At 34.3% G+C, this 13,391-nt stretch overlaps 2 protein-coding genes across 10 annotated transcripts; one reads left to right on the forward strand and one right to left on the reverse strand.

Annotated features, from left to right (window-relative positions):
- Window positions 1-1,741: 1,741 nt before the first annotated feature.
- On the reverse strand, window positions 1,742-8,688 carry LOC107870369 (protein high chlorophyll fluorescent 107). 2 transcript variants are annotated; one of them, XM_016716873.2, is made up of 10 exons: window positions 8,599-8,688; window positions 8,462-8,527; window positions 5,900-6,858; window positions 5,640-5,783; window positions 4,660-4,965; window positions 4,496-4,555; window positions 4,143-4,388; window positions 3,134-3,244; window positions 2,702-2,878; window positions 1,742-2,501 (listed from the first exon to the last, which is right to left on the reverse strand). In XM_016716873.2, exons 3-10 carry the CDS (start codon window positions 6,503-6,505, stop codon window positions 2,106-2,108), a joined length of 2,046 nt encoding a protein of 681 aa, XP_016572359.2. In that variant the 5' UTR covers window positions 6,506-6,858; window positions 8,462-8,527; window positions 8,599-8,688; the 3' UTR covers window positions 1,742-2,105. The 2 variants fall into 2 exon arrangements, with proteins under 2 accessions (XP_016572359.2, XP_016572358.2); XM_016716872.2 differs by having other exon boundaries at window positions 1,742-2,058; window positions 2,093-2,501; window positions 8,462-8,662.
- Window positions 8,689-9,752: 1,064 nt separating this feature from the next.
- On the forward strand, window positions 9,753-13,360 carry LOC107870370 (protein-S-isoprenylcysteine O-methyltransferase A). Of its 8 annotated transcripts, none has more exons than XR_007055434.1 (4): window positions 9,753-9,891; window positions 11,907-11,991; window positions 12,115-12,787; window positions 12,945-13,360. XR_007055434.1 is itself a non-coding variant. In XM_016716875.2 (3 exons), exons 2-3 carry the CDS (start codon window positions 11,910-11,912, stop codon window positions 12,699-12,701), a joined length of 669 nt encoding a protein of 222 aa, XP_016572361.2. In that variant the 5' UTR covers window positions 9,753-9,891; window positions 11,907-11,909; the 3' UTR covers window positions 12,702-13,360. The 8 variants fall into 8 exon arrangements, 4 of the variants coding, with proteins under 4 accessions (XP_016572361.2, XP_016572362.2, XP_016572360.2 ...); XR_001674119.2 differs by having other exon boundaries at window positions 9,884-10,294; XM_016716875.2 differs by having other exon boundaries at window positions 12,115-13,360.
- Window positions 13,361-13,391: the final 31 nt, after the last annotated feature.

Consider the following 13,391-nt stretch of genomic DNA (forward strand, 5'->3'; position numbering starts at 1 on the left):
AGTTATTTCTATCCATAAGAAATTGCCACCTTGGCACTAAGACTCCCTGCCATTGGACAGCCAATGACTAGAAATCCTTTGTCCATATCCATCTTATTTATGTTACCTCATTTTAAAAAAATGTATTTATTTTCCTTTGGTTCATATGATGCTTCAAATTATATTATACATTGAAAGAAACATCAACAATTTTTCAAATTTGTGGCTTCAAAAAGTTTTCTTCCTTCAAATGGTATCTATCCTTATCCTTTGGATTTGAAATAGTGGTGTATTTGGTAGGAAAGGAAAATGATTTTTAAAAAGTAAATAATTTAGTATTTATTCTCTAATTATTTTTATTTATTTTGTAATATTTGGTAAATTAATATCTTATTTGTTTGATCATATTATATTGCTATTATTTTACCAAGTTTCATATTGCTGTTTAATCGTATTATATTATCATATCTTATTTCTAATTTCATATTATTTGATTTAACAACAAAGTTTTTCATAAAATACAATCTCAATTCATTTATTTTTTCTATGAACTTACAGATAACAAATCGTTCAACAATTACATAAATCCGATCTCCCTAGAATAAAATAGTTATAAGTAAAAATTGAGTTAGTCAACATTCATGATTGTAGAAAAAAAAACAATTTCTTTGCATTTTCAGCTTCCTAAGCTGACTCAGAATCTAGAATTATTGCAAGGTTTCAATGTTGTTATAGTTAACCATGAGAAGTAATTAAATCAATTTTTATTTTATTTATTGTAATTACTTTGTTGTTGGAAAGATCAAATTCATGTCACTGTTGGACGGTCTGTTATTCACAAATTCAAAAGAGCAATAAAGGAACTGAGTTGTATTTAATGAAAAACTTTGTTGTTAGAACTAAATAATATGAAATTTGAGACCAATAAACATGAACTGAAGCTGACATTTATTCATAAGACGAGTATAGAAGAGATAAACGATCCACATTTTGGTTATGGTGGCATTAAAATAAAATGTTCCTTTTCCTCCACTTTCTGGAGAATTATCATATTGGTTGGTAATTGGTTCAAATAAAAGCATATTGTTTTTTAGTAGCTTATAGAATCAATTCTTGAAAATTTTATGGATTCATCAACTATTTCTTTTTGGATATGCATAACTATAGAATATTATCTGAAATATTATTTACTTGGAAGGCAATATGTGGGTCGCATTAAATGTCTAATTAAAAAATTGACTTTTTATAAGAACAATAATAATTGTGCCTCAATTCCAAATTACTCTGGGAATTACTCCGGACTTTTCTAGCGATCAAATACGTCAAAAAAAAAAAAAAAAGTCTAAATCCTCCTATATTCGAGAAATACACTACAAACGGTCATCGAATCATGTAGAAAATTGAGAGAAGAATCAAGTGGGGAACAGAATTGTACCCGCACAATTTATTAATAAAATTTTTTATTGCTTCACAATTTCTTTCGAATAGACAAAGTTATTTAATTTTTAAAGTAAAAAAGAATAAAAATGTCTAAAAATTAACTAGTTCATAGTGTTGAACATAACTTTTTTCTATTGTGGCCAAATTGTCAAATTGTGGCCAAAACGACTTTTTCCACATTTTATTTGTGATAAGCAATTTATTTCTATCATTACAAAATTTGTCGTAAACAGAGCTATTTTCTTGAAGAAAAAAAATCCTCTACCATTACTCGAAAATTAGGTTTAAGCAATTAGCATTTTCATAATATGCATTACATAAATTGCCAAGGAAGATGCAGTGAATTGCATTTATCACAGTGATATTATACAATGTTTTTCATAATATAGTGTAGATGCATGTATTTCTAGGTAATTTGATTGTGAAATTATACATTTCTTCTTAATCTTCCTAACTAATTTACAAAATGTGGCCAAGACTTTTTCAATTGACAATACTAATGAATGTTGCAATTCCCCACTAAAGAAGGTACATTGAATAATTACACTTCATAAAATCACTTGACCAAGGGTTTATTGGAAACGTCTCTGCCTGGGGGTAAGGCTCCGTACACATCACCCTCGTCCTCAGGCCACCCCAGACCGCACTTGTGGGATTACACTGGGTACGTTTTCGTTGTTGCAAGATCAAAGTTTTATTGATGATGTTCGACTAGTTTTTGTCGATGGTCTCCACACCCCACTAGTTGTTCTGGCAATGTTCGGAGGGTCTTTCAGAGATGTTGCAAGCTGAACTTCCAGTTTTGAAGGGTCCAAAGACAACATTACGCAGATAAAATCATCTAAATCAAAGCCGCTTCCTGCATCTATGTTATTATCATTGACGTTACCTGAGGAGGGGCCAGCTGATTCTTCCGTGCTCCTCTCAGCATCGTCTCCAGAAATAGTATCAGAAGTAGACTCCTTTACCTTGTAATAAGAGTTTTGATCTAAATTCAAGAGCCTCTTTATGCTATCAATCGCCGGATCAAAGACATCTAAGAAGCCCATAATCCATGACTCATCATCGACAACTTCAGTACGCTGTTACACAGGGTAAAAGAGATCATGAAATTTGTCTGTCTTCAAGTACTCTGAAGCTAAAAGTCAGTTTACTACATTCAAGATAGGTGGCCAATGCCAAAATACGCGTCAAAGTGTAAACAAAAAACTTCTAATGATGTAAAGATGGGGAAAGTGTAACAATGAATATCAACAATGAGGCTTGGAAATGACTTATATACCTGTTGAAAGTAGAGGTTACGAATTTCCTCTGCACGGACAGAGTTACCTTGGTCTTCCTCCAAATTTGCCCATGTCATCCATGTTATATAGCTCTGGGAGTTGATGTTCAGAGACGATCTAAATAATCTTCGAGCAGCTGATAGATTTCCAGCTCTTTGCTCCAAAACACCCCAAGCCTACAAAGCACATTAAATAGTTATAGAATTATCAGTACATTTCCTATGAGAAACATCGGATGTAAACAAGAAACTTAACTGTTCATTAGGACAAAGAACAGATTAAGATGCACGTTAGGAATAAGCATTTAAGGTTAACTCTCTCAAGCACTAAGAAGACCAGTTCAAGAGTTCACGTCATCTTTAACTAGCCATATATTAATGTCCTAGAATATATAACCTAAATTACTCCTATTAATTAGGAATCAACGTTACCTGGAGACAGCGTGCAGCACTTTCAGTTGTTGCGTTGATGGATAGAGCTTTCTGGTATAGTTCCCGAGCAGTGGAAATGTTTCCTTCTTTCCACTCCATCCAACCCCAAGCCTACATCAGTAGCAAGTTTAGTAAGCATTTGATGCACACATGCATGTTGATGAGAAAGGTAGTTGTGGAAGAATTAGATTTCCACCACACGTAGAGAAACTAGAAATAAAATATGAAAATGGGCATATCTGATAGGAAGAAAAAACGATGTTCCGCCTTCATTGGAAGGGGGAGTGAAGCATCAGTGCGAATGAAAGATTGGATTCCTAATAGACTAAAATAACCTACAGTGACACTGCAAGTGGGAGCCGGAGCACAGGTAGAAAATAGGTCATAAATAGAGACTTAGCAACTAAGCTTGTAGTTCTACTCATCAAACTTCTCCTTGTTCCCCTATTGCTCTGACTTTTGATTTGTCTCGCCAGAAAACGGATTATTGTCCGTCGAAAGTACATAGAGCTAGGTAATTGTGTTGTTCATTGTTCCTTCTTCATGTTGTCAAAGTTATAAATGTTATTATATTAGACTGTTTCCTGAAAGCAAATGGAAAAGCTCCACTGACTTCATCAATTGCATTCATCTCTTTTACTCCCTTCGTTTCAATTTGTTTGTCTTTACTTTCTTTTTCTAGTCCGTTTCAAAAAAAAAGTCTCTTTCCTTTTTTGGAAACTCTTCAATTCTAACTTTCCACCCGACATGTTTAAGAGCCCAAATTAAAGGTTATCTTGGTACATTCCACATATCTTTAGTTTAAGACCAAAATCAGACAAACAAATTGAAACGGAAGAAGTAATTGTTTTTTGTTGAGCTAGCCTTTCATTTGCCAAAGGTTGTAAATGATTCCAGTCAACTATCCTATTGAAATTTAAGAACTAATTAGCATGGCGGAAAAGAAACAAAATGCAGGATCATTTCCCAACTTCTGTAGGAATTTTAATATTCAAAAGATAAGTCTTACAATCCAAACTGGTTGATGCCTTGGATCCAGTTGAGATGCCCTCCGGAATAAAACTCGCGCGAGGTTTGCAGTGGAGTTCTTATACTCTATTAAAGCAAGTGACTGGAGGAGAACAGGATCTCTAGGATTCACCATGTGTCCTATTGTTAGAAGTTTCCGTCCTTGGTTAATGTTTCCTAGATTAGCTTCAAAAACTCCCCACACATGCCACGCAAACCTATTTTTCGGACTGGCCTGAACTGCTTTCTGCTTTGTCAGGAAAATCAAATACGAGAAAATAAATTAACAAATGGATCAAATAAATAGGCAATGCTCAATGATGATAGCAAAGGATCAACTTCAGAAATACAAACCTCAAACAGCTGCCTAGCAGCACGGTTATTCTCTAACTGAGCCTCTAATTGAGCCCATGCCTACGCAAGAGAATACAGAATAACTATAAGGTATCCACCAAAGACATGCGCATAAACCACTCAAAAAGAGTAGAGACGGATTGAAGTCTTCGGACAACTCTTACCAGCCAACTAGCACAACTTTTTCGGTTACATCTTGTTGCTTGCTTGAACAAATAGCGGGCTCTTTCATATCGTTTGGCTTTAGCTTCGAGGAGTGCAAGAGTTTGGTACACATACTCATTACCTCCACAAAACTTGAGGCCTTTGCCAAGAAGATTTCTTGCCTTCTTTATATTCCCTTGCTGCAGCTCTAAAACTGCCCATCCATGCCAGGCTGCAATGTGCTTCTTGTCAGCGACTGTTGCAGCATCAAAAAGTTCTCTAGCTCTCCGTAAATTACCCATCCTATTTTCCAGAATAGCCCAGCACTAGTCCAAAGGAGTAAGTTTGGTGAACTTTCTGATACAAAAAAGATAAGTTGCAAGAAGACATGTACTATGTCATTTGGTTTTCAGCAAGGCACATAATCTGCGAAAGGATGTTCTGATTCGACCATCCCAATATCTTTACAGTTAATTATTTCTTTCCACTAAGAATATCTAACAAATTCAAGGACCAAACCACTGATATATGTTAGGAGACCGTCTCATTATTATCGATCAAATTCTCTTCTTCGATATCTGAAAATTTGAACTTCATTCAGAGAAGTATTACATAATGACCTTAGAAAAGATTATCGCCTGTATAGCAAGCTGAATAATGCAAAACATCCGAACGCTAGTATACCAATCAGTTGTTCCACATTCCCAAATTTATTTTATATACGGGGTTAAAGATCATTTGGAAACTGAACATAATGTACTATAACGATCTTTACTGCTTTTACGAATATGACATTCTTTTAGGTTGCTAAATCATTAGAACTAAACACTATGTATTTAAACAACAGATTCGATAAACTTGAAAATCAAATTAGGCATTACAGTATACTAGTAGAGAAACTTTTAATTACAACAGATTCCTATTCAAGCTTGATATTAATGTATAGTCCGGAAGCATAGGAGAAGACTAAATACACTCATAAACACTGTTACAAACTAACCTGCCAAATGTAAGGATTTTCTCCTTGTGTTGCCTGGCAGCCTTTCTCATAAACAGCTCTGGCTTCATTTAGTTTTGATTGCTTACTCAAAATCTTTCCCAAAGCAACATATGATCTCCCATCTTCTGGCCAGACATCAATACACTCCACACGTAAAAGATCCAGAAATCAGTTACATTAGTAAACGAATAATGTAATGTCCTCTGAATATCAAGAAAAGACAAGGAATGGTAATCGTTTTTGGATCAACAAATGGCTACCTGCTCCAAGATTTTCTCTGCATCTGCGTACTGAAACTTTCGAGCCAAAATCTTTGCCTTATACAGAGCCAAGTCTAAATTGACTTTAAGAGGCTTCTCCGCAGAACCAGATTCCAGCCTGCTTGGCTCAAAAATTGGCACTTTTTTTGCAAATTTCTTAAGGCCAGCATCAAGTGGAAATGACAAGGAAGACAGTTGCTCTTCCTGGAGATCGTTTCTTTCTTGAGAATCCTCAACTTCACTAATCTCTTCCCCTTTCTCATCACCATCTTCCCCGTATGGTTCCTTCACCGGCCTACGAACAACAAGTAACTCTTCCAAGGACTTCTTCGTAGTACTGATCTCATCAGCAACTTCATCATTGTAAAGTCTATCTTGAGGATCAAACTTAGAAGAAGATTGTGATGGTTCTGGCTTTTCTTCAAGAAGAGGTGATGAGGAAGACAGCTCACGGGAACATAAGGGAGGTAAAATAGGATGAGAAGGCGATGGTTGGGATGTTCTAAAGGGAGAGAAAACATGAAACTTTGAGGGATTCTGATTCTGAGAATGATAGAAGAGAGTGAAATTAGAACTCGAAGGAGAAGTAAATGAAAATTGATTCATTGTTTTTCTTGTATCTACACTAGGTTACGTAAAAGTGGCATATATTTTATGGAAGACAATGGCGATTTTCATGTGGTGAAGGAGAATGCGCAAGAACGTGTAGAGTCAATGCTATCCGATAATTAGAAGGGATAGAGACTATATCGGTTTCTATACAGTAGATGAAATAAATAAGCCGACAAACTTCAAAGCTTAAGAGAAAATTGGTGAGGAATAGCTCAAACTTTTCGATAGTTCAATGGATTCTGAGAAACAAGGCTTATTTACAAAAACTCAAGATGCGCTCTCACGGAAAAGATTATCCCGTCACACATGCATTTATCTGTATCGATCCAAGAGTATATCCTGTTACACTGTTACAGAAACAACCCAAGATTAGATGGGGCGATAGTAATTTTCTTCATCCTATGATACACTTCCTTTTCAAAACCTCAAAAAAAATTACAATAGGCCAAACTAGTCTAAAATGGGATGTCGTCTTACAAATGGAATTTCTTAGACATACTAAAGTCACCATAAAACCCTTTTACGAGGAATTAACTTAAATAGCCCCCACCCTAACTTCTTAAACTAAAAATAGCCGGTGGGTGTATAATCAATGTATAATCTATATATAATCAGTGTATAATCTATGTGTACCGGCCATGAAAAGTAAAACAATGAATCTGACTACTTGTGTAAAGAACTTGTTTGCCTTTATGCTTGGTAAACAATGTAGGTAAGCAAACTAGCTTCTTATTCTTGTATCTTCTAGACTACTATGCTAAAAGAACTCAAAGGGACTAAAGGAAAGAAATCTGATCAACTAAGTCGTGTGGATTCTTCACTTTCAATGCCGCACCTGTGTCGGATTCTCCAAAAATATATTAATTTGGGAGAATCCGACAAGCACCCGTTGTCATTTTTGAAGAGTCCGAGCAACATAGCTGATCAATATCTTAAGCATTGAAAAACAAAGATCACTGTTTTCTAAATTGGAGAAATGATAAATTAAATTACTCTGTAAGTTCAAATGCAAAAGATTTTTCCAAGCGAAAACAATAGGGGTAGAGCTAGAGTATAGCTTACGGCTTTGTCCGAATCCAGTAGTTTTGATTCAAATCCTATATTTTTCTTAAGAAACTTATTGAATATCTACATATTATTAACTTAAAACGCAGCTCCCAAACACATAAGCTTCAAATCTTGGCTCTGCCTCAATAAAAAGATGGAAAGGACTAAAAGAAAGAAATCAAATCAATGTCTTACACCTTTGAAAACAATGATCATTGTTTCCTAAGTTATAGAACTGAAAAATCAAATTACTTTAGATAACATTGTATATTGAAACTCAATGAACATGCAGCTACCTAAAAACTACAGTTTGCAAGGGAAAGAAAAACAAATAATATTCTTACAAACTATTTCTTTTCAATTATAAATTATTATTTTCTTAAGTTCATAAAAAAAAAAAGGAAGCTACAATCCTAGTCTGCAAGAACAAATTCATCTAAAGTTAAAGTCATCTCCCTTCTTGGTTTCAATTGTCTTTAACAAAAAAGAGTGACTTTCTGAGCTACTCCCTCAGTCCCAATTTACGTGACACAGTTGAAATCTCAAAATTCAAACTTTGAAACTTTGATCTTGAATTTGACATAGAAGCTTTTAAATTTTTTGAAACAAAATTTATATATTCAAAACTAACTAAAATATTATAAATTATAATAATTAACAACTTAAAATATTTAAAACGAAAATTGGGTAAAGAAAAATTTAGTTGATCCTCGAAATTTCAACTTTATCACATAAATTATTAGTACGGAGGGAGTAGTAGTTGAGTGATAATATGAAAAATCAACTTACTAACTATTAATTGAGTGATGATATGAAAAATCAATTGCATCACATAAATTAAGACGGAGGGAGCAGTAACTATTAGTTGAGTGAATCAACTTTGAAGTAAAATGGTAAACTTACTTTTGAAGGGAAAATCCAAGTTATATCCCCGAAAATATGAGAATTTTCTTGTTTCTTGAATGCCACCTGAGATGAGATTGGTGAATATGAATGCATAGACAAAATAATTAGTTGTGTTAGTAAATGAAAGTGTTTACTGTTTTTTGCAGCAAAGGGGATGAGATTGTTGATGACTTGGAGATTGCATTTGGCTCACTCTTTTAACTGTATGGTTCTGCTAGTTTCAACTTACGTGTATTCACCTTCGGCCACTTGTCATTTATTCTCTTTTTTAAAAAAAATAAAAATTAAGGATTTCAATTCTTTTAAATACAAATATTTGACTTGTTAGTTTATAATGTTGTAAAAAACCATCATTAAATTTTACGAAAAAAAGGGACTCATACTCGACTCGACGAGATAGTAGAAAGCTTATATTAAAGAATAACTAGTTATTATTATTATTGTTGATTAATATTTATAAATTATATGTAGTTGAAAGTTTGTAATCGCAAACGACTATGGGTAAAAGGAACATGAAGATTTGCGATTTATTATTGTAGTGTCTTAGGATAGTATGATGTTCTATTTATGAGTTATGATTTGCTCATTTGACATCATCGTATAAAAATAGGATAAAATTTAATAGTTTTCATAATTTATGATATTTTTATATTTATGAGAGAAAATACAATTTAAAAAATTCAATTGTTTGTCCAAACTAAATTTTATATTCATATCAAATGAATTTTTATTAGGATTACATATCACATGTTCAAACGAATTAACATAAAGACAAATTAACTTAAATAGTCATTCTCAATCAATGAGTGATTCACTTTTATTTTATATGACACTTTTTTATTTTAGTTAGTTTAAAAAAAGAATATTACATTACTATATTTAAAAATAATTTATTTATAAAATTTTCATTTTACCCTTGATGAAATGATTATAACTATAGAAATGTCTAATGAGTGTTTTATACTACAAATTTAAATTTTTCTTATTTTAAATATCGTGTCAAGTCAAAAAGTATGATATAAAATCGAACGGGGGAGAGAGGGTATTTATTATATGAAGCATCTAAGCTCAATTCACTCGTGTTGATCAATTACAAGGGTTACCGCCACTCCTTCAGGATATCGTAGTCACTACATAGGTAAATCATAATTTAATAATGTAATGATGTATGTATATTAATTCGAAAAAGTAAACTATAAATCTGACCGACTTAATATGTAAAGATCCCAACTCTCTTCTAGCCCAATCTTTTTAGACTTCAACAAGCCCAACTCACTTTGACTGTTTGGGTGGACAACACAACCCACTAAAACTAGTCCAAATTAAAAGCCCATTTCAAAAATACCCGTCTACTTCCCTTGTACCATCCAAACACACCCTCTCCCTATTGGCTGAAATACGATCTCCTTCTCTGGCGAAATTGCTTTGTAAGTTCGGTCACATTTTTTTTTATTTAGTGAAAATACAAAATTAAATTTCATTTTTATATGAGTATTTCATTTTCTATATTTATTATTTTTATGAGTTAATTTGTTAATTTATTTGATTTTATATGTGTTTATGACTCCAAAGTTATGATCTTTTTACCAATCTGAAAAGTAATACGAATCAACTTTCTGAAACTTTTTTCTCCAAAATATAATAATTATTACAAATTTCAGTTTTTTTAATTTTTTTTGTTCTTATTAAACTATACTAATTAAAAAAAAAAAAAAAAGCCACCTTGATTCTTCATTTCTCACTATGAAAATTAAACTTTTTTATTTTGTTCCCATTGATGGTGTTTGGATATGACCTTAGAAAAAAGGATGTGGAGGGTCACAGATTAAGGTACAAGAGTAGTAGGTAGCTTGTAGTTTCTTGTGCTTCGATTAATGTTACTATTTGTTGATTCTTTGTATCTCGATTATCATATTTTTTTTTATTGTAGTTTCTGTTATGTTACTATTTGTGATATCTGTTGTTTCTTGTACTTCATTTTTTCGATTGTTTTTTCCTTGGGTCACGTGACTAGGAGATCACGGGTTCAAGTCTTGAAAACCAACAACCTATGACAGAAATGCAAGGTAAGGTTGCGTACAATACACCCTTGTTGTGAGCCCTTCCTTAGACCTGCGTATAGCAAGAGCTTTAGTTTACCGGGCTCCATATGATCAGGTGGTCATGGGTTCAAGCCTTGGAAATAGTGCTGAAATGTAAGGTGAGGCTACGTACAATAGATCCTTGTGATCGGACCCTTCCTCGGACCCTACGCATAGCGGGAGCTTAGTGCACCGGTTTGCCTTTTCCTTGAGCCGAGGGTCTATCGGAAATAGCCTCTCTACTTTTGAGGTAGGGGTAAGGTAGCGGACTCTCTACCCATCCCATATCCCTCTTTGTGGAACTAATGGTGTTTGGACAAGCTCGCTTGCATCTCGACTAATTTATGGGTAGCATGTCTAGCTCACGATTATAGGTTTAGTCTAGTATTGCAGCTCAGATTTGAACTTGGGATTTTTAGGATTATACTCACATGCCGCAGCCACTAGGCCATCCCCTTGGGCAGGGGCAGACTTATAGGGAAATTTATGGTACCCGTGAAACCATGGTCTCTCCACCAAATTAGATATTTTATGTACATATTTTCTAGAATTGATCTGATGTTATCAGTTGGCATCCAGGCTTCAAAAAGACTAAATGGTGCACTTCATTGAATGCTAAGTTGCTTACCTAAATAAAGGAGCAGCGATCAATTCCCGCTTGAATCTAACTCGATTTTCGAGTCACTTACAAAATCGTTCTAATGATCGGTGCCATAGATTTCAATTTCTGGTATAACTTTTTAATAAGCTGCCTTATCTAAATTAGTCTCCAATACGGGCCTTTTGTTGATATTAATTTGTTGGAGAACGTGATAGTTAATATCTATTAACTTGTTTTTTTCATAATTATTATGTAATGGAGCGTTAAAGGAAAAGTTATTGTCATAATGAAAATGTTCCCGAATATGCTGGTAACCTGGGACTATGTCCAATGGACCTGTCAATACTCTTCTGAACTGTGTACATAATTCTCTTTGGTAAATAAAATTACTTACTTACCAAAAAAAGAAAATGTGCGCGAATGAAGTGAAATGGTTGCGAAGTATCCACATTGTGGATACCGACTAGTTTGAAGGTGTTTATGGTGATTGATTGAATATTTACGAGAGTGCGAGACTAATATCTAAAACTCTGTACTGCCCCAAAATCCCCGTGATGATGTTTGACCAGGAGTTGTGAGGGTTAAGGGGTTACTATGATATCTAAGGTTACTTAGAGTAAGAGATTGTATGAGCTGATATTGGAGACGAACTGACATTCTGAGAATGAACTTGTGTATAATGCACATATAGTATCTAAATTTTGTTATTTCCTTTAATGTGATGTCTTTGTTTCTGAATGTTGCCCACATAAATTTGCAGGAAATGTCATTCTTAAAGGATATTCTCGTTGATTCTGAGGCTCATTTTTTGGTGCTAATTTTACAGAGCTCATCAACATTTTCAGGTTTGGAGTTGAAATTTGAAACATAGTGTGTCATGATTTCAAGCCTTTGATGACTCAGACTGAGATCTCATTTTCGTTGTTTTAACAAGAGAGTTGTTTGACTTAATTCGCATGAAATGGCAGAGCTTTTTGGATATACAGCATGCAGACAGTTATTGCAAATGTTAGTTTCAATAATATTCTTCCATGTTTCCGAGTACATTCTGGCACTTGCCATTCATGGGAAGTCCAACGTATCTCTTAAGTCACTTTTGATAAGCAAACATTATCTTCTGGCGATGATTTGCTCCTTGATAGAGTACCTTATTGAAATCTATTTCTTTCCTGGTTTAAAGGAATATTGGTGGATAAGTAATTTGGGCCTTGCATTGGTTGTTCTCGGAGAAATCATAAGGAAGTTAGCAATTGTGACAGCAGGCCGAGCCTTCACTCACCTTATAAAGGTTTATCACGAGGAAGATCATCAGTTGGTTACGAATGGGATCTATAGATTTGTCCGGCATCCTGGTTATTGTGGTTTCTTTATCTGGTCCATTGGTACTCAAATAATGCTCTGTAATCCATTATCAACCGTTGGATTTGCAGTTGTTGTGTGGACATTCTTCTCTAGAAGAATACCTTACGAGGAATTTTTCCTCAAGCAGTTCTTCGGTTCTGACTACGAGGAGTATATGAGAAAAGTTCCTTCTGGTATTCCACTTGTGAGGTGATTATTCAACAAATCCTTTTCAGGGATCCATATACATGCCCGGCAGCCAGCGTCCTTGTTCATTGTGGTTTCCTCATCTGATCATCGGTACTGAAATAATGTCGTTTAGGAATTCTATTTTCTTACACACTTCTTCAGTTCTCATGACGTGAAGTTTGGCAGAGGAAGTTCCTCTTAAATTCACCTTTGTGGAGTGTTTTTACTTATTTGTATCATCATGTTTTTGTACTCATGTTGTTGTCAGGTAGCTAGCTGTTCCTGACCTTGTCCAAAATCAGGTTCTTTGCTAGTTCTTACGGGGAGCTGTAAACTCGTAATGCTGCATCTTTTCCGAGACCAGGGGACCTTTTATCACGATTTCTGCTCGTAAGTTAACTGTATCATGTAGTTGTGGCTGATGGTGCCAGTGTTGTATGAACAAAGGCCTTGTTACATTTTCTGTAATTTAGTCAAATTCACATTATCTCAACTATGGTTGATTTCTTTATGTTGCCTTTTGTTCAAGCACAGGTTTGGGCTATTTTGTAGAACTGTACTTAGCTTAGAAAAGGTGATGAAACTTCTAAGCATTAAAAATGCAGAACATTTATGTACAGTCAGATTTTTCGATAACAGTCATCTATTGTAATAATATAATAGCCAAGTTTTCTTTGGACTCTATTTTCTTATCGTGTTATGTTGAATGTTTGGT

This window comes from Capsicum annuum, chromosome 5 (assembly GCF_002878395.1).
Source record: "Capsicum annuum cultivar UCD-10X-F1 chromosome 5, UCD10Xv1.1, whole genome shotgun sequence".
NCBI lineage: Eukaryota > Viridiplantae > Streptophyta > Magnoliopsida > Solanales > Solanaceae > Capsicum > Capsicum annuum.

What these genes read in the sequence shown, in the direction of transcription:
- LOC107870369 (XM_016716873.2), bottom strand. Translation starts at nt 6,505, where the DNA reads ATGAATCAATTTTCATTTACTTCTCCTTCGAGTTCTAATTTCACTCTC. An exon ending in AAAATCCTTACATTTGGCAG is followed by an intron (nt 4,966 to 5,639) that starts GTTAGTTTGTAA and finishes CCTTTGGACTAG; the next exon opens with TGCTGGGCTATTCTGGAAAA. An exon ending in CTGCTAGGCAGCTGTTTGAG is followed by an intron (nt 4,389 to 4,495) that starts GTTTGTATTTCT and finishes CTGACAAAGCAG; the next exon opens with AAAGCAGTTCAGGCCAGTCC.
- LOC107870370 (XM_016716875.2), top strand. Translation starts at nt 11,910, where the DNA reads ATGTCATTCTTAAAGGATATTCTCGTTGATTCTGAGGCTCATTTTTTG. An exon ending in GAGCTCATCAACATTTTCAG is followed by an intron (nt 11,992 to 12,114) that starts GTTTGGAGTTGA and finishes ATGAAATGGCAG; the next exon opens with AGCTTTTTGGATATACAGCA.